This window comes from Dipodomys merriami, unplaced genomic scaffold (genome assembly GCF_024711535.1).
Source record: "Dipodomys merriami isolate MVZ:Mamm:240054 unplaced genomic scaffold, mDipMer1.0.p SCAF_17, whole genome shotgun sequence".
In the NCBI taxonomy this organism is placed as follows: Eukaryota; Metazoa; Chordata; class Mammalia; order Rodentia; family Heteromyidae; genus Dipodomys; species Dipodomys merriami.
In genome coordinates, this window is record NW_027203048.1 from 10,984,113 (window position 1) to 11,009,754 (window position 25,642).

The 25,642-nt window shown below is 43.8% G+C and overlaps 1 protein-coding gene across 1 annotated transcript; it reads left to right on the forward strand.

Annotated features, from left to right (window-relative positions):
- Window positions 1–2,158: 2,158 nt before the first annotated feature.
- On the forward strand, window positions 2,159–25,581 carry LOC138829326 (phospholipase B1, membrane-associated-like). Its single transcript, XM_070025699.1, has 6 exons — window positions 2,159–2,315; window positions 19,205–19,266; window positions 20,475–20,541; window positions 21,776–21,834; window positions 25,227–25,300; window positions 25,572–25,581. Exons 1-6 carry the CDS (start codon window positions 2,258–2,260, stop codon window positions 25,579–25,581), a joined length of 330 nt encoding a protein of 109 aa, XP_069881800.1. The 5' UTR covers window positions 2,159–2,257.
- Window positions 25,582–25,642: the final 61 nt, after the last annotated feature.

A 25,642-nucleotide genomic window follows, 5' to 3' on the forward strand; every position in this document is an offset into this window, starting at 1 on the left:
TCACCTCACCAATACACCTTCTAGCGACAATCAAAGACTAAAAGCTATGGGCAAGTGATGGAGCTTCTCCCCTTGTTTTCTCAGCTGCTTATAAACCACATCAGCGACAGACACCAATCAAGCTACCAGCCTGGCAGGAGGGTCTAAGAAGTACTGCGGCCAGCCACTGCCTCAGGGCTGGTCAGGATTCCTTGAGATGTGAATGGAACCCCAAGATTTCTTGGGTCTGAAAAGCAGTTGGGTCTGTCTTATACCAAAATGCCTTTCAGAGATGAAACACATTTTCAAGTCATTTCCCAAAGTTTCTAAATGTAAAAGAGGATAGAGGCTGGTGTGTGGCTAGCCAGAGGGGCCAGGGTGCCATTGTAGTGACTCGTGAAAGATGAGAATAAGCATGACTTGGACAGAGCCAGGCCTTTTTGACCTTGCCACGGAGCCTGCTGTAACTTGTGCAAGCATGAGTGGGGGTGGGGGTGGGGGCATGAACCTCATCCTATTCAAACAGGTTTGGCGATCCTCCCCTGGCTGCTGGTGCCACAGAGCTGGTTGGGTCTCCTGATATCCTCTGTGGTGGGATAGGGGATGTAAGTCTCTCATTGAGTTTGTGGACAGTCCAGTAAAGGTAGCAAGTGTTCTGCTGCTCAAATAGCCCCTGCAGGCCTTGGTGTTGGCTCTGTTTCCTTCTTCCTTTTCTGTGAGTGCCACCTTCTTCCAGGCCCTGAGATTAGCCAATAGCCAGTGGGGTTGGTAATGCTCACATTCTCTGGCATGGTCTAAGACTGCCGGCCCCCACCCTCAGCCCCCAACCCCACCCAGCCCCGGCTTCAGTCCTAAGGTTGAGGCTAAGCCTTGGTTACATCAGTGATTAGTCATCCATATCACATTTTGGGGGGATTTGAACTCAGGATCTCATGCTGGCTAGGCAGATGCTCTACCACTTGAGCCACTCCCCGCAGCTCTCTTTGCTTTAGTTTATTGTTTCAGGTAAGTCCCCCAGCTTTATCCTGGGGCCGGCCTTGAACCAAGCTTCGGCTACTTCTGCCTTCCAAGAAGTTGGGATTCAGCTTCCCACCTCACATTCTTCTAAGCAGGTGTGGAAGGAAGACATCCTAAAATCAGGGATCTGGGAATAAAGGGCCATCCACTTAATCTTCACACTAGGCTTAAGACAACTGGAATGGATTTTTAAAATAGGAGAAAAATGGTCCAGGTTAGGCAAGAGAACAAGATCTGAGTTGGGCAAGATGAGCCAGCGTGGCCTCAGAGCCAGATGCTAGAACGCAGGCTCTCAGCCCAGCTATTACAGGCTGGACACAAGGCAAGGAGAATTTCAATGTATTTATCCATAACCGTCTTAACCAAGGCAATCTCTCCTGGGTATTTGGGAGACGGGAGGATGTTAACTTTCACCCTCAAGGGGATTTAATCACTTGGGTTTTCCACTCCAGCTTAGTCGGCTCCGCTTGGACCCCTCAGCCACCCGACTCAGCGTAGCCTAAAGGAAACTGCTGATGGTGTCAGACTCAACCCCCAGCCTCACCTCATCTCTCAATTCAACCCACAGACAATAAATGTGTGGTGTGCGCGCTGCGGGCCAACACTTCCGGCTCCCCGTGGGTTTGGAGGGGAAGAGGGAGACAGAAACAAACCTCCCTGCATCCTGCTAACCACAGAGCCCACTGGTGCTGGGGAGAAATGGGAGGGACCCCAGGAAGAGAACTCACATTTGGAGATGGCTTTGTGCCTTACAGTTGTTAACTGAGTAATTCTGCTTCCCTGTGTCTTTTATCTCCTGGTTGGCAGCGGATACAATCGAGCCTCGTAAAAGGACTTAGCCAGGATCCCGCAGCTGTTGGAGGTCTAGCCCAGTGCCTTTGATTCCCAGGCCTCTGCTGTTTCCAGCAGACTGACCACTGGTGGCAGCAGTTTCTGCCCCTGGTACTTTCTGGGGCCCCTTGCCACCGTGGAAGGCTGCATGGAGGCAGCTGTGCGGTGCTGGTCTTTTGAGTGTCAACAATGAGAACATATCATCTATCCATCTTGACTCTTCTGCCTCTAGAACTCTTGTGCCTAAATGTTAATATTTATCATTTACAGCCAGCCACTGCCCCCTACCAAAGGTGAACACAGTAAAATTTATGACAGGTGTGCTATCAGATCCCAGAGGAGCATAAAAGCCGGAGGAGGTGGACTAGCCCATCCATCTGTGGAAAGAGGCTGGATACCCAGAGGCCCCGGACACCTGGCACATTCTGGCATGGGGCTGTGGCCAAGCGTTACCCTTGTGGGGCTGTTGCTGCTGCTGTCCTGGCAAGGTAAGTGTGCCTGATGCTCCAGGCTCCAGCCACCCCCTGAATGATTGTGTAGTTTGGGGGAGGAATGCAGTCTTCTGATGAGATGACAATGCAGAAGCAAGAAGGCCACTTGTCTCTTGTGGGGGAGGGGGCAGAGGCTCTTGAAGAGCAGTTGGGGGGGTACATGTCTGAAGGTAAAGGCCTGGGGGTGAACGCAGGTCTGAGAGCATTGAGAAGTGCAGATGGGTGGGGGAAAAGCTATGTGTTTAGAGCCCCACTGATAATGTATTCTAGTTCTTCGGTTGCATGGCGTTGGACGAGTTCTTTCACCTTCTGGACCTTGATTTTCCCATCTTGAACATGCAAATGCCTCTTTACATGGAATTGCCACTACTGAGTATTGTTTTGATCGTCATTAGGAGCACTCTTTCTTCTTTCTGAAAGGGCAGAGGAAGGCAGGTCAGGATGCTAAATTCTGAATGGCCGATTCTCTAGTTCTTAGGAAACAACACACTCAGCCTTCAGCCAGGCTCACATTCCTCCTGCCACCAGTGACTGTGGACAATTGTGCCTCTACCACACCTCTCTGCCCCAGGCTCCCCAGCCCTGCTTCTCCCTGGTTTGAGAAAGCAATGTCAATTATGTTAAGGTGTGTGTGTGTGTGTGTGTGTGTGTGTGTGTGCACTTGGGCTTGAACTCAAGTTTGTTCAGCTAACACTATACCACTAGAGCCAAGCCTCCAGCCCTGTTTTCTGAGGGTCATTTTTAGGATAGGGTCTCTCTTCCTGAGGTATGATCTGCAGACTGCAGACTTCCCCTTGCTGCTGGGATTGCAGGTGTGTGCCCCAGCATCTGGCTTTCCTCTGTGGAGATAAACTCCCTTGGTCAAGTCTGTCCAGGGCTGGCCTGGAACTGTGATCCTCCCATTCGCAGCCTGTAATGTATGGGGTGACAGGTGCACACCACGGCATCCAGCTATAGGTTGAAAAAGGGTCTCATGAACTTTTCAGTTCCCATTGGCCTTGAACTGCAGCCTCCACAAATAGTTTGAATTGCAGATGTGAGCAGATCAAAATCAATCTTCGAAACTAAAAAGGCCCCTGGAGCTGGATGTTGGTGGCTCAGGCCTGTAACCCTAGCTACCCAGGAAGTTGAGATCTGGAGGATCATGGTTCAAAGCTAACCCTGAACAGGAAAGTCTGTGAGACTCTTACCTCCAACTACTCAGAAAAAGCCTGGAAGTGGTGCTGTGGCTCAAGTGATAGAGTGCTAGCTTTGAGCAAAAGAAGCTCAAGGACCACACTCAGATCCTGAGTTTAAGCCCCAGGATGGGCATACACAACAACAACAACAATAATAATAATAATAACAAGAACAAAAAGGCTCCAGAACATAGCCTTCCTCCTTCTCCTGGAGTGGGACAGCACTGTCTACATCCCCAGAGGGGAAGGAAGAGGTCTGACTGAGGCCTTTCTTGGCTACAGTCTGGCCTGGGATTCCCAGTTCTGCTGCTCACCTGGAGCCAATCAAGCATCTTGATCCCAGGTAGATGAACAATACCTACCATACCTACACCACCCACAGCATAGAACAGTGGTGTTTTCCTGATTGCTAATGAGCCTGACGAGAGGTTTTTTTCCTTTCTTTTAATGTTCATTGATCATTTATATTTCTTTTTATAAAGTGCTCAGTAACATCTTTTTTTCTTTTTCCTTTCTGGTATGTCTTTCCCCTTTTTAAGGCATTGTCTATATAGGCTATGTAGCAGGTTTGTGTGTGTGTGTGTGTGTGTGTGTGTGTGTGTGTGTGTGTGTGTGTGTGTGTGTGTGTGTGTGTGTGTGTGTGTGTGTGTGTGTGTGTGTGTGTGTGTGTGTGTGTGTGTGTGTGTATGGTTATAGAAACAGCAATACTTTCTTCCACTCCAAAGCTTATCTTCCCACTTTTTGTTTCCCTTTTTGCACTAGAAATAGAACACAGGGCTTCATGCTTGCTAGGTAAGCACACTAGCTGCCACAAAACAAAGGGAGTGGGAAGCCCCTATTTTTGAGATCGAGTTTTACTACATCGTTCAGTCTGACTTCAAATTTGAGATCTTCCTGTTTCAAGTATTGGAGGGCTGGGATTACGGGCCTCAGCTACCATGCTTGGCTTCTCTTTCCACTCTCTTTGTGGAGAATGTTGATGAGTGAAGTCCTTCATTTTGTAGCAATAAATGAAGACCACCCAAATGAGAACAAACAAGGCTATTGAGTCAGAACTTGCTGGAGCAAGCCATAAGTTTCCTTTTGTAGAGACTCAAAGGCAGGCAGGGGAGTGGTAAGGGAAAAGTTTAGGTTTGCTCTGATTAGAGGCTGTTGGCTAGCGGAAACAGAGGACAGCAAATCAGAAGCAAGGCATTTTAAATGATTCACTTAAGTGGTCTTCAGTGAGTCATTGGGACAACATACTGTCTTTCTATGGTTAGTCATTAGGTGGAAGCAGGGATGAAAAAATAGAGAAGATGACAGACATTAGCCAGGTCCTGGCCAACGAGGCTGGTAGCTGCAGAGGTGGTAACTTTGGCTTTCTGTAGCTTGTGATGAGAAGGCTAGTGTCATATGTAATCCAGCCATTGCCTGTTGCGTAGTTTTCTCTGTTCCTAAGTATATAGTTAAACCTTTTTTGTTGTTGTTGGTCTGTGGGTCTTGAACTCAGAGCCTGAGTGCTATCCCTGAGCTCTTTTGCTCAAGGCTAGTACTTCACTAGTTTGAGCCACAGCACCACTTTTGGTTTTCTGGTGGTAAATTGGAGATAAAAAATCTTTTTTTTTTTTTTTTTTGGTTGGTCGTGGGGCTTGAACTCTGGGCTTGGACCCTGTTCCTGCGCTCTACCGCTTGAGCCACAGTGCCACTTCCGGTTTTCTAGTGGTTTATTAGACATAAGAGTCTCACGGACTTTCTTGCCCAGGCTGGCTTTGAACCACAATCCTCAGATCTCAGCCTCCTGAGTAGCTAGGATTACAGGCATGAGCCACCAGTGCCTGGCAGTTGCTTTATTATTTTTTAAAATGGGTTGTGCTTTCTGTGTTTTATTAACAAATTCTTCTACCTTGAGGTCAGTAATATATCACATACTTCCTTCTAAAAGCTTTGTATATTTGCTCTTCTGATTTAGGTCATTCCTAATATATCTGGAATTGATTTTGTGAATAGCATTAAAGGAGTGTGTGTGTGTGTGTGTGTGTGTGTGTGTGTGTGTGTGTGTGTGTGTGTGTGTGTGTGTGTGTGTGTGTGTGTGTGTGTGTGTGTGTGTGTGTGTGTGTGTGTGTGTGTGTGTGTGTGTGTGTGTGTGTTGGTACTGGGGCCTGAACTTAGGGTCTCATGCTCTTGTTTGACATTTTTGCTCATGGCTGCCTCTCTACTACTTTAGCCTCAGCTCTACTTCCAGCTTTTTCCTGGTTAATTAGAGAGAAAAGAATCTCATGGATGTGTCTACCAGGGCTTTCTCTAAACCATAGTTCTCAGATCTGAGCTTCCTGAGTATCTAATATTACAGGCATGAGTCACCAGCCCCAGGCAAAATTCTTATCTTAATTTATCTATATATTCTTTACAATTTTCTCCATACATTATCCTGCTGATAACAACAGCTTCCCTGCTCCCTTTCCAATATGTTTACCTCATTTGTTTTCTGTATCTTACTGTGCTGGCTCAGGCCTGGTCTAGAATATTGTATAGAAGATTGGAGGCTTTTCTATTCACACATTCAAAAGGAAAACATTCAAATTTTCATCACCAAGTATGTTGTTTATAATGAGCTTTTTCTTTTAGATATAGTTGGAATATCCTTAATGTAAATATCATGAGTCTGGAATTCTCCAAAATGGAATCTTTTTAACTGCAGAAACATTTTGGAGTTTAGAACATTTCTAAACACAGAACAAACATTTAGTTTGTTTTCCTTATGAGATTAAGAAAGCTCAACTTTGTTCCTAAGTTATAAAAAAATGTTAAAGTCCTCACTAGATATTGAAATCTAGTCAGTCCAATTTCTGCATTTATTGAAGATAATCATGTGATTTGCTCCCTTAAGCTGGTAATATAGTGAATTAAATGACTATTCTTTTTTGCTTATTAGTTCATGGGAAACCATATGTCACATTCACTTGTCCTGTCTTTTGGATCTCTTTAATTCTAGAACAGTTGTTTAGCCTTTCTGTTTGTTTCTTGTGTGCCAGTGAGACATTTAAGCTGGTTGTCGTGTGTATGTTAGCACACACCTGTGCATCTTTAAGTTGGATTTGTCTAAATGGGTTTTTTCATTGCTAGAAGCAGATTTAGCCTCTTCTGGCAGAAATACAACATAGATTGTGTGTCGCCATGATTGTCTCATTTTAGGGACCACAAGCTTTGACAAAACTCCTCAGTGGTGATGTTCAGTTTGCTAATTCAGCTATGATGGTGTCTGCTGGATTTCTCTCTTGGGAAGGGGCCTCCATTGCTGTGTGATTGGTGAATTATGTGCAGGGAGATGCTAGGGGACCAGACAACTGTCCTTTCTCGTGGGTTATAGCAGAACTGGATGTTTCTGGCTTGAACGATCATCACAGTGAACATAAAATGGTAATTTTCTGTTTCAACCATTTCTTTTACTTTTGGTTGTTAGTTGGTTTTCTTCCATAAAGGAAGTTTTCTTCTGTGCCTCATCTAGAAAATAAGTTTAACTCCTCTACACCTCTTGTGTTTTATTTATTTTTGCATATGATATGGATTTATAGACTCTGATTACTCAGCATGTTGTAATCTAGGCTTATCATTTTGATGCCCAGATTTGGCTTATGAGAGATCCTGCAAGGAATTCCTACAGCCCCTTCAATTTTCAAGTATTCTAGGCTAAACATGTCTTCCTCCTATCCCTCCCTGGAAATAGCTATTTCTTCAAAGTTCTGATTGGTAAGAGATGTTATTTAAAATCTAATGTTTGGGTGTTGGGAATGCTTACTGTTACTGGAAGATTATCATGTTTAGATCTTTTTGATGACAGAGCTAAGACATACTATTTTCTTTAGAAAAAAATCATAATGAAACCAGGCACCAGTGGCTCACGCCTATAATCCTAGCTACTCAGGAGGCTGAGATCTGAGAATCGCGGTTCAAAGCCAGCCTGGGTAGATAAGTTCCATAAGACTCCTACCTCCAATTAACCTCTCAAAAACCAGGAGTGGGGCTGTGGCTCAAAATGGTAGAGTTTTAGCCTTGAGTAAAAGAGCTCAGAGTAAAAGAGCTCAGGGACAGTGCCCAGGCTCTGAGTTTAAGCCCCACAACTGACCACAAAACAAAACAAAACAAAAATACTATGAATTTATAGAGCTCTTGTTCATTTTAGTTAGAATTAGGCTTTAAAAAGATCTCATCCCCCTCCCTTTCTCATTCTCTCTTTTTGTGCTCTTACTGGGACTTGAACTCAGGGGATCATGCTCTTGCTTGGCTTTCTCTGCTCAAGGCTGGTGCTCTACCAATTGAGCCAAACTGCACTCTGGCTTTTTTGCTGCTTAATTGAAGATAATAGTCCCATTGACTTTTCTGCCTAGGCTGGCTTTGAACCATAAGTCTCAGATTTCAGCCTCCTGAGAAGTTAGGATTTCAGGTGTGAGTTACTAGGGCCTGGTTCATTTCATCTTTTTTGTCACCCTTCTTTCATAGTGCAAATATGATCCAAATGCTCACTTGGTTTTCTCCCTTTGCTACATGGAACAAAATAGTGGAATAACTCTGAAAATAATACCATCCGCAAATGAAGTTCAGCATTTCTTTGCTGTTCATTGTCCTTTGCGTATAGCCTGCTTAGGGGTGTATGATCAGAATATTGTGTTTGAAATCATTTGGATTAATTCTTTTAAAAAGAAGTATTTCATTTTCTCTGTGTTATGATGATAAAACTGACATGTGAAGCTTGTTTTTTTGTATTCAGCTTAGCATTAGCTGTGGGCTATACTCTCCTTTTTGAACATGTAAGGTATGAACATGGCTTAGAAGTCAAAATCAAGCCAGTCACCAGTGGCTCACACCTATAATCCTAGCTACTCAAGAGGCTGAGATCTGAGGATCGTGGTTCAAAGCCAGCCTAGGCGCCAGAAAACCAGAAGTGGCACTGTGGCTCAAGTGGTAGAGAACTAGACTTGAGCTGAAGAGCTGAGAGACAGCACCCAGGCCCAGAGTTCAAGCCCTGTGACTGACAAAAAAATAAGTCAAAATCATATGAAAAGATGAACTCGTCCATCCCTTTGGGTTTCATGTCCCTTATTAAAAAGCATATTCTTATTTTTTTCTGTATCTTAAAAGATAATCATTTTATACTTTTTATCTTGATTTTTTCCCACTGAACTATATTATCTAAGGTTACACTAAGTTCAGAGGGCTTCATTTGTTCCCAACTATAGAACGTTCCATTTTGTGCCACATATATTTTATTACTATTGTAGGAGTTGAGGTGATTTCCTTTCTTTCTTTCTTCGTTTCTTTCTTTCCTTTTTTCCCTCTTTCTTCCTTTCTTTCTTTCCTTTTTTCCCTCTGTCTTTCCTCTTTCTTTCCTTCTTTCCTTCTTTCTTTCTTTCTTTCTTTTTTTCTTCCTTTCTTTCTTCCTTTTTTTTTTTTTTTGCCAGTCTTGGGGCCTGGGCACTGTCCCTGAGCTTCTTTTGCTTGAGGCTAGTACTCTACCACTTGAGCCACAGCACCACTTCCAGCCTTTTCTGTGTATGTGGTACTGAGGAATCAAACCCAGAGCTCCATGCATGCTAAGCAGGTACTCTACCACTAAGCAATATTCTCGGCCCTGAGATTATTTCTACTAATGTGCTATTACAAAAATGTAGTCATGAACAGTGATGTGCACATGATGATTTCAAGTTATTGGACATATAGTTTAGGATAAATTCCTAGAAATTTAGAATAAATTCCTGGATGGAAGAATGAACTAAATTTCCTTCCATAAGGATTGTCCCCTTTTGCCTTTCCACCCACAATATGAATATGCTTGTGTTCAAAGGGTGTATGTCTTCCACAGCCTGACTACAAATGTATATTCAGGCTTTATAATTTTTGCAAATATGTTGAAAATGGTATTTTAATTTATTTGATTAAAAAGAAAGTTTAGTATCTTCTTATAATTTTGTTGGCAGTACTGGAGCTTCAGCTCAAGTCTTCATGCTTGCTAGTCATTTTTAGAACTGGGTATTTTGGCAATAGGTCTTACTTCCTGCCTGGATTTCAGTCTGCCTATTCTCTACTTTCTACCTCCTTCCAGAGTGGGGTGACAGGTCTGTGCCACTGTGCCTCGCTTCTTCATTGAGGTAGAATTTTACTGGCTTTTCTGCCCAGACGGCCCAGGCCAGTATTTATACATATCTACACAATCCTCCAGTGTGTTTTAATTCATTTGTAGGTGGCTTTAAATCAGCATTAGAGTAAATACCAAATAAACAGTTCATATATTGTGCCATTTTTTAGAGAATAATGTCAAGAAAACAGTACGTTGTTTGATACAGATGCATTTTTCACATTTTTTAAAACATATATTCTTCTTACCTTTAAGTCGTTGTACAAAGGAGCTGCCATTCAACAAAGCAGTGTATGAATACAATGACTCTTGATGACTGTCACCCTCCCAATGTCCCCACCCCTCCCAGCCAATCCCCTCCCCTCAATTTTCTTAATTTTGCAGGATATATGTTGAATTTTATGACTGCATTTCCCCTTTCTGCTCTTTATTCATCCACCTTTTAAATGTTTTTGATCCACAGTTGATTGGATACACAGATACAGAGAGCTGACTATATTTTACAGTTCCCAATTCAGATGGACAGTGCCATTATTCTCACTTTACAGATGAGGAAATCAAGAAGTTAAATAACTTGCCCAGGGTCATCCAAATACATACAGGAGCTTGAATTCAGTCCCAAATGTCAGTCCAGACCAGGGCCTTTGCCCCTCTTCCATGCGACAGCAGAGCTCAAGGGAAGAGAGAACCAAAAGTGGACTTCTGTTTAAATTTTAAAATTGGCTCAACAAACAGCACGTGTGAAAACAGATTTCCAACTTCTAAAGTTTCAGTGTATAAAACAAAAACAACATTCTCTCAAAACCCCAACTGGCAAAGGCAAGTTGGCAAGAAATCACTGTGTCTCAATTCACTCACAGCTTTAGGTCTTTTATAAAAGTAGCACTCATAGTGATTCTGGTATTTGGGAAACACAACTTTTTGGCTTTCAAATTTTTTCTATACTACTTTACACATTTAGTTGTTAAGATACTGTTTTGTGACTACCCAAGGAGCATGCAAACAATAGACATTCTGATTGCTTTGGGAATTAAAACCTGTTTCCCGGGAAGGAGGAGTCAGATATTTGCATCTGATTACAGAAGCGTTATGCCAGTCAGACTCTTGGATTGTATATACATGTGCTAAAAAGCTGTGTCCTGATGCTAGGAAAAAAAATAGTTCTGCTGTGCCCATTAAAAAAAAAATCACTGTGTCTAATAAAACACAATTTTTGCCAGGAGTTCATTTTCCTGGAATGGGTCAGAAGTTCCCAGGAGATTACCGTGCCTGTGAATAAAAACCTGTTGCCTTGGTAACGCACCCATGACAGGCCTGTCAATGCCAAGCCCAGGGTTGCAGCCTGGTGAGCTCATTGTGAGAGTGAAGAAAATCTTTTCACTTCTAAAAGCGAGTCAATACCTGTTTTGAAAGAATTTATAGTTCTTCCTGCAGATTGGCTTCCCTTCTCTTCCTGGGGGGGAAGTCTTTCCCAGCCTTCTAGAAATATTGTCTAAATTATAAATGGCAAGGACAAAGAGAGAGCTCCTGGTGGCTTAAGTTTTTCAAGTAAGTTATGCAAAGAGAGGGGAGGTGCTTTTGTTATACTCTAGATGCTAGCAGGGCCATCGCTAGAACTCTGGGCCAAACCTTCCCCTCCCCTCTTCATCACCAATCCCACTCTGGCCACCAACACAGGCATGGGATTTTTTTCTTTCAGAGCTCAGGACTCTACTTTCCTGGGATATCACCTGTGTCTTGTAAATTTTTAGGACTTTATTGTTAATCATCATTTTCACTAAATTGCTTTTTTTTCCTGCTGTCAATTAACTGTCTGAATACTTCCCTTTAAAAAAAAATCCAAATTGGGCTGAGCCTGGGTGGCAGATACTAAAGCAAGTATAAGAAATCCTCGAGGGAGAGAGAACAGATCTGCATAAAAATCACTAGAGAAGAAAGAATTAAGCACCAAAATAGGTGCGAGGAGCTGTAATAGAAATAATAGGAATCCAAGAACTATGGATGGATATGGGCAGAAGTCTCCAGAGAGCCGTGCTACAAAGCCAGTAGAACTGAAATAAGCCCAGAGGGGCAGAGAGGTTATGCAAGGGGGAGGTAGGCTGGGGCTCTTCAGCCCTGCTGTGCCAGAGCGTAAGACTGGTGTAGAGGAGGGGAGGAGTTAAATACTATAGGACTCTAAGATCCCAGCACAATAGAGACTTGTAAGATGATAGAACCCTTGCCTTTAATTTCCAAAACCTGTACCTATAGAAGTTGAATGACTGAAGCAAGGTCACCCGGCTGTGCATTTGCTGTCATGGGAAGTGGGGAGCTATTAGGAGGCCTTTGGCAGGGGAGTGGTGTGACGCCAGTGGTGTTTTGAGCAAGGTGAGTCTGAGGCTTCAGACATAAAAGGGCCAAGGCTGGTAAACAGTCCTGGCCCAATGGGAGAAACCCAGCAGAGGGTTTTTATCTATTTGTTTTTGTAGTGCTGAAGATGAAATCTCGGACCTCCTGCATAAAGGCTCCACCAGACTCGCTGAAGGGAGTTTGTTGGACTTTAGGAGAGATACATTTTTGGAGACATAATCGTTGCCAAGCTGCAACTCAGGGAGGAGACCTTCCTGATAGGGGAGACCATGAGGACTTTCCTTCTCTTTCCTTCTCTTGGGTTCCTGAGCATCGCTCCCACCCTCAGCCTGATCTCTTTCTGGCTCAGGATGGCAGAGCTGGGATGGGTGAAGATGGTCATGCAACCCCTCTCCCTCCCCCCAGGGCTGAGGCACCTGTTCCTCCTCACCGCGGCCATTCCTTCAAACCGTTCCTCCCTGGCTGTGGCTCTGTCCCCAGTTTTCCCCATGGAAAGGTTGGAAAAAAATATGTAGTTATGAAATATGAAAGGCCAGAGGCAAAAGCAGGTCAACTTGAACATGGCTTCTCCTGTAAGGTCAGCTTCTCTTGCTGTGGTACAAGGTCTGTGCTATTCCATAGTGGGTGGGCACCAGGAAACACCGAGAGGAGAGTGTGCTTGCTGGTCTCTGCCTGCACGCAGCCTGGCACGGGTGGGTGGAAGCTCTCCCCCTTTGGCCATGGCCATGGAGCACAAGGTTTTTAAACATTGGCAGGTTGAGGAGTGCCCACCATCTCTGATAGTTTTAATAATCTCATCAGACCAGTGGGGGAGTCTACTGAAAAATATGACCTTGTAAACCAGGCCCTGCTGGCTCACTTCTGTAATCCTAGCTACATAGGAGGCTGAGATCTGAGTATCACAATTCGAAGCTTGCCTAGGCAGGAAAATCCAGTGAGACTCTTTTTTTTGGGGGGGGGGGAGGGTCTGGTCATGGGGCCTGAACTCTGGGCCTGGGCGCTGTCCCTCAGCTCTTCAGCTCAAGGCTAGCGCTCTACCACTTGAGCCACAGCGCCACTTTCAGCTTTTTTCTTTTTGCTTATGTGATGCTGAGGAATCGAACCCAGGGCCTCATGCATGCAAGGCAAGCACTCTACCACTGAGCCACCTTCCCAGCCCCTCCTGTGAGACTTTTATCTCCAATAAACAACTCAGAAAAAGGCTGGAAGTAGCTCTGTGGATCAAGTGGTAGAGTGCTAGTATTGAGCACAAAGAGGCTCAGGGACAGTGCCCAGGCCCTGAGTTCAAGTCCTAGGACTGGGGGGAAAAAACAAGGGGATTATGACATTGTTAATCCTCAATCATTCTTTGGCTATCTGATATAGATGTGGACACAGAAAATGTTCCCATATGCTGTCCTCTAAGGGTTGGCGACACATAGTAAACCTGCTAGATCTTTCCTTTCAGAAAGATTGTGTTGTCAGGGAGAGGCTAAGGAGAACTGAGTTTGCAGACCTCCCTTCCTTCCTTGGTACCTTACTCCAGTGGTCTTTGGCGAGTTTGCTAACCTTTCTGGTTGGCAGCAAATGGAAGCAGAAAACCAGATTATCTCAGACATCTGCTGAGATCTACCCTAGAATTCAGACACAAATATTCCAACTCTATAGATCCAGAGAGGTACTCATGACCACGGTGCCACCTGGCACCGATGGGGCATGTGACTGCCTGAGCACCCTGGACAGAAGGACACCTGTGCTCCCCAGAATGTCTGTAATTCTGAGGTAGGAGCAGTAGCCAGACGTGACTCATGGTTTTCTGACTCAGTTCCTACAGCTGGTCACAGTTGGTGCCTGTTCACAGGCCGCAGCAGCAACCTGCAGGTCCTGCAGGTGAGTAGGGCCTGGTACTCACTCTGGGCAACACAGTCACCCCGAGGACCTGCTTGTAGTCCAGAATGGTGCAGGGAATGACACTTGCTGACTTTGACCTTCCCTTTCTCAGCTCTACATTGAGTGAGTGGCAGTGCAGGCTCCAGACCTGTCCTTCCCTTGGCTGGTTTGATCTCCAGGAGCCAATGGCTTCTGAGTGTCTGCAATGATGCGGAGAGACTCATACATCCTGTCTCTAGGGTTGCCATGAGGACACTGAACTGTTCAAAGAGTCCAAGAATTTAATGCACCCCAAGGCGTGACCTCAGTTCCACTGGCCTTGTGCTTGGCCACCTTCTGCTACCCAGGGGGACAAAGCCTCCTTTCATCCCACGAGGCAGATCACTTCTCCGGTGTGTGGTTCCTGCTTACAGGGCACTCTCCTGTCCTTTGATCCTCACAATAATCCCACGAGGGAAGCAGGGTAGTGCATCTCATCCCCAGTTTATAGATGGGGAAGTCAAGATGGAAAGGTTAAAAGTTTGATCCAGTCATCCAACAGCTGTCCTTCAAGCAAAGGATGGAGGGTAGAAAATCGTGCTTTGGGCACGGTGTAAGTGGACAGACATCAAGAAATCTGTAAATTAGCAAGCTCTCCCTGCTTTAATCCAGCTAATAAAATGGCTTCTCCCACCTCTGACCAGCTGCTGGGGATAAATCTATAGAATCTATTCGTTTCCTTGTAGAACTGGATTTTAACTGGAATTCATCACAGCATCCAGGGGCCTTCTAAAGCTGTGAGGCCCAGCATAATCTGGACAATTAAGCTGGATCTTTGGGGAACCAATCAGCAGAAAGAGGGTCTAGAGTCACTATTTTCATGGGCAGACGCTTGTGTGACTGTACCCGGCCAAGGCCTGGCGCTGTAATGGCCTCTTGTCAATTTCCAACCCTAGAAATCACAGTTCTGACCAACTCGGATGACTGATCTCAGGCAACCTGTTCCTCAGAGCAGAAACAGGTGTTTTTCTCCATCATTCCCATCAGGATGGAAAATTACATGGTTTTTTCCCTTTTTGAACTTAACCAAGGTGGGAGGTTTTTCAGGGAGCTCAAAGCCCTTCATAGGTCCACGAGCTTGATGTTAAAACAACTTTGCAAAAGGGAAAAGGTTCCCTGAGACCCCGTGACCTGAGCTCAGTGATGCCACAAATGCTTTGATCACTTCTGCCATAATTCCTCAGACATGGAGGGAGTGGACACAGATTTTTTTCCCTCCATGTACCTGGTAAGAAACAGTGGGGGACAGGATCAAAGGGCTGTACATTTCCATCTAGGTTTTTTAATCTAGGCCCTTTTGAGTTTAAATTTTAGGTATAGCTTCTTGGTGACAGCCCAGAGTAATGATCATGAAAGACTTACATCACCAAGTTAAAGACAAACACTCCTGAGCATTTTTCTATGGAGGGAAATCCTTGACTCCTGAGGCTAGAAGGATTTGAAAGGTGATGTGTCAATCACCTCTCTGATGCTGAAGGTGTAATCATTATAGCTTCAGTTACTGCATCCTTGGAAGTTTCTGACACTGCTGGTGTTTACATGCGTGAAAGCCTCACAGTGCAAAAGGCAGGGAGTACCAAGCACCCTGGATAGGTGAGGAGATGAAGGCTTGGGGAGGCTGACAAGAACAACAGTGTGTAAACTCTTAATCTCTGCCTGGTCTGTACATGCTACAAGTGCACTATAATCCCCAGCCTCAGTCCTTTCTTGTTGAGTTGGCCTCCAGCTATTATAAGTAGGGACAGGCTATCCCCAAGGGTCTAGTCCAGACTTGAGGACTACATGGACTAGGCCAGCCCTTTTGGAACCCAGCACTGCAGTGCAGATATTGAAGAGAGCACTTAAATCATATATGTTCCCCCTCCTCCCTCACTCTCTCTCTCTCTTTTGGCCTTGCCTGCCGTGTTTGTTTGTTTCAGTGTGTTCTGTCTTGTGGTTTTCCCACTTTCTCACCTTCTTTAAGTTCAGTTTTGTTTTGTTTTTATTTTACTATTTCGGTTCCCCAACCACCCTGCAAAGGCTACTGCTAATCACCAGAAATGCCACCATCTCATTTCACCTGGATAATCTCTATTCAGTACCAGTCTAGATCAGGGATTGGTGGGCAAGTTTTGGTCAATAGGCTAAATTCAGCCTATGGCCTGGTTTTTTATGATCTGTGTGCTAAAAGGAGCTTTTTTGGGGGGGGGGGTCCGGTTTTGGGGCCTGAACTCTGGGCCTGGTCACTGTCCCTCAGCTCTTCAGCTCAAGGCTAGCGCTCTACCACTTGAGCCACAGCGCCACTTCCGGCTTTTTTTTCTTTTTCTTTTTCTTTTTTTTTTTTGCTTATGTGGTGCTGAGGAATTCAACCCAGGGCCTCATGCATTGCAAGGCAAGCGCTCTACCACTGAGCCACCTTCCCAGCCCTAAAAGGAGCTTTTATACACACAAAAACAAACACACGTATGTATATGTATGTATGTATATGTATGGCAAGTCATTCTGATACCATTTCTTTAAAAGCTTCCTTTTCTCCACTGTGTTGCCTTTGTTTCTCTGTCAAGTTGATTATATTTGAGCAGGTCTATCTCAACCCTGTCTTCCGTTCCATGAATCGATTTGCCTTTTGTTTTGTTAACACCACACTTTCTTTCATAAGTCTTGAAGACCAGCGATATCAGCCATCCAATGTTGTTCTTTAATGTTGTATTGGCTATGCTGGGTCTTTTGCCTCTTCAATATAAAGTTTAATTAGTTTGTTTATTGTGACGTTCTGAAGATGATGGTATTTATCTCACAGAATTGCTATGAGGATCAAGTGAATTATTTTGTGTAATTGCTCAGGGCTATGTCTGGTGTATTGAATATGTATGTAAATGGTGACTATCAATATATTTATCCTAGTTTAGAAGGAATATCTTAAATCTCTGCCCTGCTAATTCATCCTGCTACTCCCAGAGTGATGATTATCTAAAAATGGACTTTAAAGTCATTCTTTCAAGGACTGGTGATGACATTAAGTTATGCAGGGACCAGCCTAGTGTTCATGGCTCCATATTACTAGCTCCTGTCTGTCTGTGTCTTTCTACCCTGGCTTCCCTTTCCTGCCCTTTATTCCCTTTTTTCACAGACTGTGTTCTAGCCTTTTCCAGAACTCTCAGCTTGTCTTCACCTCTCCATCTTCCCATCACAGGGCTCTTTGTGCCCAGAAAGCTGACTTCTGGGAATTTCAAGAAGGTCACTGAGATCTGGAGGAAGGTTAGAGCCATGGTTCCCGTGTAAACCAGCATGAAACTGGCTGCTGATCTCACAGTAGGCAGGAAATGCAAATATACTGCTTCTCCTCATGGAATTCTTTTCAGGCTTGAAAAGTAGATCTGCAGACAAAGACTGGGGTAGGAAACAAATCAAGCTGTATCCTCAGAGACAGGCTTCCCTTAGAACTATTAAACTGTTCATGGGGTCTATTCCCGGTATCTCTGGGCAGAGAAATAGCAAAAGAAAAGAATCTGAATGGCCAATCAAATATCAGGATCATAAATGTATCAAGTAACTGTTGAAACAAGAAGCAAGGTTATCTAACAATCTGAAAAGTATTTAGGATATAATATAGAAAGGAGCTTACAGAATACAAAATGATTTGTACACTGATTACAACAGAATGCAAGTATGCATGGATGTGTCTACAAGAATGTGAACAGATGAAATCACATTTGAATGTGGAAGTAGAGGCACTTAAAGTGATTTTTCTTTTTTTGTTTCCTTTATTTTATAGTCCTGTTAATTTTACTATTGAATACTTTAGGTATTTTATAGGAAGATTTAAACTGTATACTTAAAATGAATCCCATTTATTATATGAAAATTGTATCTTAAAAATAAACCTACACAAAAAAATAAAATAAACCTGCATTTTTACCTTAAAAAAATGAAAAGTTTCAGCCAGACACTGGTAACTTAACTACTCAGAAAGCTAAAATTTGAGGATCATGGTCTGAAGCCAGCCTGGGCAGGAAAGTCTGTGATACTTTTATCTCTAATTTACCACAAAAAGTTGAAGTGGAGATGTGGCTCAAGTCTTGAACACAAAACCTTAGGAACAACACCCAGGCTGTGAATTCAAGCCCCAGGATCAGCACAATAACAACAACAACAATAATAATAATTAATAATAATAATAAAAGTTTTGAGAGGCAAGTCAAAAGGATGTTGGGACAAAGATCATGTTTCCCTATTTGCCTTTCTTTCCTTTTTTTTTTTTTTTTTTTGATGCCAGCCTGGGGCTTGAACTCAGCTCCCTGAGATTCTTTTTCTCAGGAATAGCACTCTACCTCTGGAGACACAGCTCTACTTTCAGAGTTTTCCTAGTTTATTGGGGATAAGAGTCTCACAGACCTTCCTGCCCTGTTCTCAGTCTCTTGAGTAGCGAGGATTGCAGGCGTGAGTGCCCAGCTTTTTTCCTTGCCCTTTTGCCTAATATTCAGCAGGACTCCTCAACCCAGCCTCTGGTCTGGGTACTTAGCATAGTTATGGCTGCTAGAAGTCTCATGATTAGCACTTTAAGATCATATAATCTGAGACTGAGGACGTGGCTCAATGATCATGTGCTTGTCTAAAATGGGTGCAGCCTTAGATCCAGACCCAAGCAGCAAAAAAAAAAAAAAAATATATATATATATATATATATATATATATATGTCCTTCAGACTCTTCTAGATATCCTTTGGTTTCCCTGCTTTGTCCTGGATCTCCAGACAATGACAATAGTCTGTCAACATTACCTTCCTGAGGTTCTGCCTCTTTCTAAAAAATTGGCTCACGTCTATCATCCTATCTACTCAGGAAGCTAAGATCTGAGGATCATGGTTCAAAGTCAGCCTGGGCAGGAAAAGCTGTGAGACTCTTAAAAAAAAACTACTCAAAAAAGCTGGAAGTGGCATTATGGCTCAAGTGATAGAGTCCTGGTCTTGAGCAAAAAGAAGTTCAGGGGACAGTGTCCAGGTCCAGAGTTTAAGCCCCAGGACCATCTAAATAAATAATAACAACTATAATAAAGCAGTCTGACTGCAGGCCACAGACGATGCAGTGTTACTGCCCCCTCTCAGATGCTAACACTTCAGCATTTCAACCTGGGGATTCCAACACTACTGGAAGCACATTGACCCAAACCATGTCAGTTGGAGGGATGGAGTCTGGACCTTCTTAACACAAAGGATATGGAGCTGAGCTGGGCTGAGCATATAGACAGGGCCAGGAGAAAGGGCATACAGGCCACAAATTTACTACGAGTTAATTCCAGCAAAAAAAAAAATACCTGAACTATTTTGCTTTCTATCTATTTATTTATCTATCTATTGCAGGAACTACCCAACTTCAGACCTCTCCAGGGAAAAACACATTGGAAGGTCAGCTATGGCCAGAGGTAAGGGCTTTGCCTTGGTGGGTGGTTGTGTGTCTGTGGGATTCGAACAGATCGATAGGCCTCTCCTGAAGTCCAGATGAGTGACTTTCCTAGAAGAAGAGCTGGGCTGCCTGGCAGAATGTACTATATCTCCTGGAATTTGGGGCTCCCCATCCCCACAACTGTGTGGGTAGTTCCCAGAAGTGTCCAGAAAGCATTATACATGGGCGTGTTATCTCTGTGAACCTTGAAGCAGATGTTGTGAGTTATCTGGAAGCATCTGGGTGAGGTCTTCCCAGAAAATCCACAAGATAGGAGCTGAAAGTAAATGCTGTATCTCTTTACTGTAATCAGTAATTCAAGGGAAATTAACTTGTGGGGATGAGATGTGGTCCGGCCCTTCATTTATTACATGTTTTTCTCTGGTAAAGCATTTCCTCTTCCACTCTCTGTTTTGGGGAGAAAAATCTATAATGTACCTTCCCCAAACCTTGCATATTAATGTCAGAAGCAATGCTGGATTCTGAGTAGCACCTAACGGGGAATCTTGATCTCAAGACCATCCATTAGTCACTGTCCCTCCTGAGTACACTTCAATCTGAAGACTGAACAGGAATCATTCAGTTTCAGGGGTTTTTTTTTCCATTTTTTTAGCAGTGAATATGCATACTTGTCTTTGAGGAAATAATCAAACCAGGGGAAGGAAAGTAGATAATACAAATAAATGTCAGATAGAACTGATTTAGTCTTGGTATACCTGGGCCTCTCAGTTATCTCTCTTTTAATTGTGGTAAGATATACATAACACCTTAACTACATCAGAGTGCATAATTCAGTGACATTAAGGGATTCACATGGTTATAATACTAACACCAAAATTGATCTCCAAAATTTTAAATCATTCCAACAGTAAACTTTAATTCTCTATCATCTGCCCCTTCTCTATCCATAAGGATGTCTTGAGACAGCTACTAAAACCATAGTCAGTCATATGTCCTCTCTTAACATGGATTGGGTGAGGAGGTTGGGATAATGTGAACTAGAAATGTGTTATTTTTATGAAGGGCTAGAACCAATACAATGCAGCCACAGTGGCCCTGCCAGCCATTTACTCCCATTATGGTCTAGTTTTGTCCAGTGTTGCTTCTTGATTTTGAGCCAAATGTTCAGAACCTAAAAGACACCTATGCAAGGTGATTCATGTTTTGGCTGCTTGGTTTCCTTTGCAGGCCCTGAAGAATTTCCTAAATCCCTGCAACCCAAAGAAGTTAGGACTGAATGTGCCTTCTAAGTCAGGTATGTTCCTCCCAGCTATAAACAAGAGAGGCCCAGCATATTCTTTGGGAAGTGACCAGCCGATGCTTTGACTCTATTCCTCTTACATCTTTTTGCCATTCACTCTTCCTTCTTCCTCACCCTCAGTCCCTCACATCAGCTCTGTTTCCCCTCAGCCATTTGTATGGAGGAGTAGCATCAATGAAGCACCAAAACCAACATGGCCCCATGGTGGTTTGCCTGAGTGGACAGCACCCAGGGTTTTGATTCTTTGTAGGCAGACCATCTCATGGGAGTTACGGAGTGGAACTTTGTTTGATCACATAACTTCCCCAGTCCTGTAATGCAACCACAGTGGCTATTCTAGACACTCATTGTGGGTTAGATTTGCCCAATATGTCCGTACTATGAATGCTACTAAGGAATGTTGTCCTTCTTCACTGACTTTATCATGTTAAATGACTGTACTTGAAGCTTTCTGTCTACTTATATGATGCTAACCCAATCAGGGTTTCCAGTTAAGTTTGCTTTTCTGACTGTTCTTTCATATAAAGACAAGGTAGAGCTAGAGCAAGGCTCAAATGGTAGAGTTCCTATCTAGCAAACAAGAAGTCTGGAGTTCAAACCACAGTACCACCAAATTAGAATCCAAAACTTGATCAACTTTTCAGAAAATGGCAACTTTAGGAGACTTACGTTTAGATGCCCCTGGGGTGTATGTGACCAGTTTGGTCTCTAGGGAGATTCATATGATAGTCACCCAAGTGGATCAAGGAGATCTCAATGTCTATTATTTGCATACAAATTCCATCCGAGGCACTGTGTGCCCACAGACTTTGAGTGCTGTCCTCTGGCATTCTTCAAGCTAAGGTGAACCATTGGATAGCCATGTGATTCTAATTTTAATCTGTTGTCCTCTCACTAAATGCAGATCCATAGGGTAGAGGAAAGTGAAGGGCAGGTGGAGGGCCCCCAGCAGAGAGAGGAAAAGGAGGGACTGTGCATGCCCTACCCCAGGACTCCTGCTTTGAGAGAATAAGTGGAGGTAACAGCCTCTTCCCAGAACGGATCCTGGTGGTGTCTGGCAGGATACTTCATTTTCCACTCCTAAAGCAACAGGTGGAACCTAGCAGTTCTACACGGGCGGTGGGATGGGTGGGGGGTGTGTGTGTCTGCTCCATGTACCTCATGTGGTCTCAGCTACACTGTGAGGAATGTAGATCTGACCTTGCCATGGGGCTTCTTGTCTCCACAGTCCACTCTCTGAGGCCTTCTGACATTAAACTGGTGGCAGCCATTGGCAACCTGGACACTGTAAGTATTTAAAACAGCTTGGGAAAGAGGCAGTTTGTTAGTGGTGAGACCATCTTGGACTCCTTGTAACTAAGCAGAAAGCTCCATTTGGTTCTGAAGATTATAAACTATCAAATAAATGCCTACCTTTACATTGTGATAGGGAAATTTTAGAGTTCCTTATGAAGCAGTTAAATCCATTGATAAATCAAGTATGGCCCCATATTTTTGGAGCAATCTTTTAAACTTTCTATTTGAAAATAAAGAAACTTTCTTAAATGCTTTATAAATTTTTATAATGTATTGATCATAAGTATTTTCTTATAGTTTTGGTTAAAAAATAGTTAAAATTTACCATATGAAGTCTTTAGAGAAGTGTGAATTTAAACCAGGTACTGGTGGTTCAAGTCTGTAATCCTAGCTACTCAGGAGGTTGAGAGCAGAGAACTTGGTTTGAAGCCATCTCAGGCAAGAACATCTTTGATGCTACTTGGTCTAATTAACCACCAAAACACCAGAAGCAGAGCTGTGATTCAAGTGGTAGAGTGCTAGCCTTGAGTGAAAAAGCTAAGGGACAGGCCCTAAGTTCAGGGACAGGCCCTAAGTTCAAGTCCCAATACCAGCACTAAATAAACAAATACTTTTTTAAAAAATCCCTGAAACTCTCCACCTGTCACAACAACTCATTTTTCATTTGCACCTGCACTACCATTTCATTTTCAACTTCTATGAGTGTAACTACCCTAGAAGCCTCATATAAATGCATAAAGCATTTGTCTTCTTGGGACTGGCTTATTGTATTTACCACAAAGTCTTCAGATGCCAGATTTTCCTTCTTTTTTGAGGATGAATAGTATTCTGTTAAACGAATGAGACATATTTTGTTCATCCATTCATCCACCAATGGACATTTGAGCTGCTTCTGTCTTTTGGTTGCTGCAAATAATGCTGTGAAGAACACAAATGTACAAATATCTCTTCCTTTAAGACTCTGCTTTTGATTCTTTTGGAAATATGTCCAGAAGTGGAATGGCTAGATTACATGGTAATTCTCTTTTTAGTAATTTGAGGCACTGGAATATTCTTATAGTGGCTGCTCCATTTTATATTCCCACCAACAAGGCACAAGGCTCTGATTTATCTTCTTTATTGTCTCATGTTCTGGTGTTTTTTGTTGCTATTGTTTCTTTAATAGTAGCCACCCTAATGGGTATGAGGTGGTATCACATTGTGGCTTCAATTTGCATTTTCCTCATGATTAGGCATCTTTCCATGTTTGCTGTTCAAGTAGTATGATCAAATGAAGGAGAAAGAAAGCAATGAAGAGAGAAAAGAAAGGGGTGTTAGAGAAAGGCACATTTGGGGAAAAGAGGGCTGGAGCGTGGAGAACATCAGAATTTCCCATCAGACCTTGTGTCTCACCTCCCACCTCCCCTGCGTCTAGGAAAGCTCAGCAACCCCTCAAGTCCCCATGAAAGAGCTGAGTGTTTCATCGCCAAGTTCTTGCTCCATGCTGTGTTCTAGAACTCTCCAGTGCCTCCCAAACCTAAGCAAGGATGGCCACATCTTCCAATCCTACTTCTCTCATTTCCTTCCCAGCCATCCTTCCCTGCCCATCTGCAGCCTGCATTCTGCCAGCAACAACCCTTTTCTCTAGGGCCCAACCCACTGATCCAATGTCCTTGAAACCCTAGGCTTGTTCCCACCTCCTCTTCTCAAATACTGTCCTTCCTGGAGCTTGCATGGGACATGCCAGCTGCTGGCGTTGGCTCCACTGAATTTACCAATGCCATCTTTGCTTAAACAGCAGGTAGAGTTCCAGGCACAGATTCAGAATCTTCTATACTCACTGAGAACCATGAAGAGCGTGAATTAGAGAATTCCATATGGCAGAGGGAAGGGTGAGGAGGACTTGGAAATGGCCTTAGGCCCAGTAGCAACTGGAGGGCAGTTTCCCCATCCTTGCTCTATTCTGGGTATTCCTGTGTGACTCTGTGTGACTCTGTGTGTGTGTGTGTTGATGGGAAGATGATGCAAATGGGAGATGGAAATTGATGGGAAAAGGAGTCTCTTATCCTGGGTGTCAAGTTGATATTGCTGAGCCTGTGTATCTGTGTACATGGATGATGTTCTAGGGTCTACAGATGCCACCTGCTCCCTGGAGGACTCAGAGTCTTCCACTTTGAGCAGGGAACTCTCCAGAGTTAGCTTTCTACACTGCTAACCTTCTTGGGAGATTTCAAATAAATGTTTGTGTATCTAGTAGGTTTAAAAAAACAACAACAAAACAACAACAAAACAACAAGATCTGAGTCATGGGTCCCTTGGGCAACCATCAGCTCAAGCTGTTGGCCAGTCACAGGATGCCCAAGAGGCTTCTCCTCCCTACCCCCCCTCCCCAACACCCCCCCCCCCCGCCCCAACCACCTACCTTGAATCTCTGATTACAGTCCTTGACTTGCACCCTTGTGTGATTTTTGTTTAACTGGTCACCTCTCACGGGAAGATTGACCTTTCCAAGTCTCTCTTATTGGCAAGCAAAAGATTCCATTCCAGGTAGAAGAATATTTGGTTCAGCCTCCTATTCTTAGGGGACCCCAAAATGTAACCCATATCCATGGTCTGGCCATTGTTGGAACCAGTGCTTCAGATTGCTGTGCTCTTTAAAGTTCTGTGGCAGACTGGGATGAGACAGCCAGGGCACACCTGTCTATCTGTCACCACCACACCTAGCACCTTCCAGGAATTTTGAGAGAGTGAATAAGTATCAGAATCTGTGGAAATACTACTATGAAAGATAGTATTTGCTGAGTGCTTCCCACATCCCAGGAACAGAACAAGGATTTCTAGATGCTTACAAAGAACATGGCCCCAGAGCGGGTTCCTACTTCTTGTCTTATCATTAGGACATCTCCAAAAGGAAGTAGTCTATGTTGCAAAATGTTTTATCAAGGGGAAAATCAGAAAGTTATTTTCTTGAGAAAATACCTAGTCAACAAACATTTATCAAGCATTACAATATACCAGGCACGGTTCTAAGTCCAAGAAATAATGTCAAAAACAAATCAGATGAGAATTTTTGCCTTTGGGGCATTGAACATCCTAGTTGGTGAAGAGACAACAAAGTGAATTTTTAGGCGCACCATAAGACAATCTTTCGGTGCTATGTAGAAGGTAATATGACTTTACGAAGCATTTTCATCTATACTCTGAGGCCCACATCCGTGCCTTCTGTTCCCCAGAGGCTTGATGGACAAGCTGCTGGGGAAGCCTGCATGTTTCTGTCTGTGAAAGGTGAACTCAGCCCTTCTCTAGATCCAGAGCTTTCCTCTCCCTGGTGGGAGGGGTGCTCTGACAGGCAGAGTGCGGTTACATCGTGGGGCTGACTTGTTCACGTTCACTGTCTCTTCTAGCCTATAGACTCTGAGGTGGTCAGCCCGGAGAAGCCTGAAAGCCGCCTGTCCTGGGACTCGGAGCCAACACAAAGGTACTCTTGACTTACCCTCATCTAATCTCCTTGCTTGACCTATGGGGAAAATCAAGGATCAGAGAGTTTAGGGGCCTTGCTTGAGACTTCCCTAGGAACAGGAAATAGAGCAGGGACCAGAACCAACCTCTGGTCTGAACCCAGAACTCCCTTATAGCTTTTCAGGGAAAATTAGGAAGAAGTGGAAGAAGCTAAAAGGATGGAATTCCTGTCTCCTATCCCCAGAACTCTCCCTCTGTGTGCAAAGATCAGTGTCCCCTTCTATCTCTAGGTCAGACTAGACCGTTGGAGAGGGAGGTCCAGAGGGAGCTCTTTACCCCATTTTGGCTGCTCTGTTGCTTT

What these genes read in the sequence shown, in the direction of transcription:
- LOC138829326 (XM_070025699.1), top strand. Translation starts at nt 2,258, where the DNA reads ATGGGGCTGTGGCCAAGCGTTACCCTTGTGGGGCTGTTGCTGCTGCTG. An exon ending in GAATGTGCCTTCTAAGTCAG is followed by an intron (nt 20,542 to 21,775) that starts GTATGTTCCTCC and finishes TTGTCTCCACAG; the next exon opens with TCCACTCTCTGAGGCCTTCT. An exon ending in CCATTGGCAACCTGGACACT is followed by an intron (nt 21,835 to 25,226) that starts GTAAGTATTTAA and finishes TGTCTCTTCTAG; the next exon opens with CCTATAGACTCTGAGGTGGT.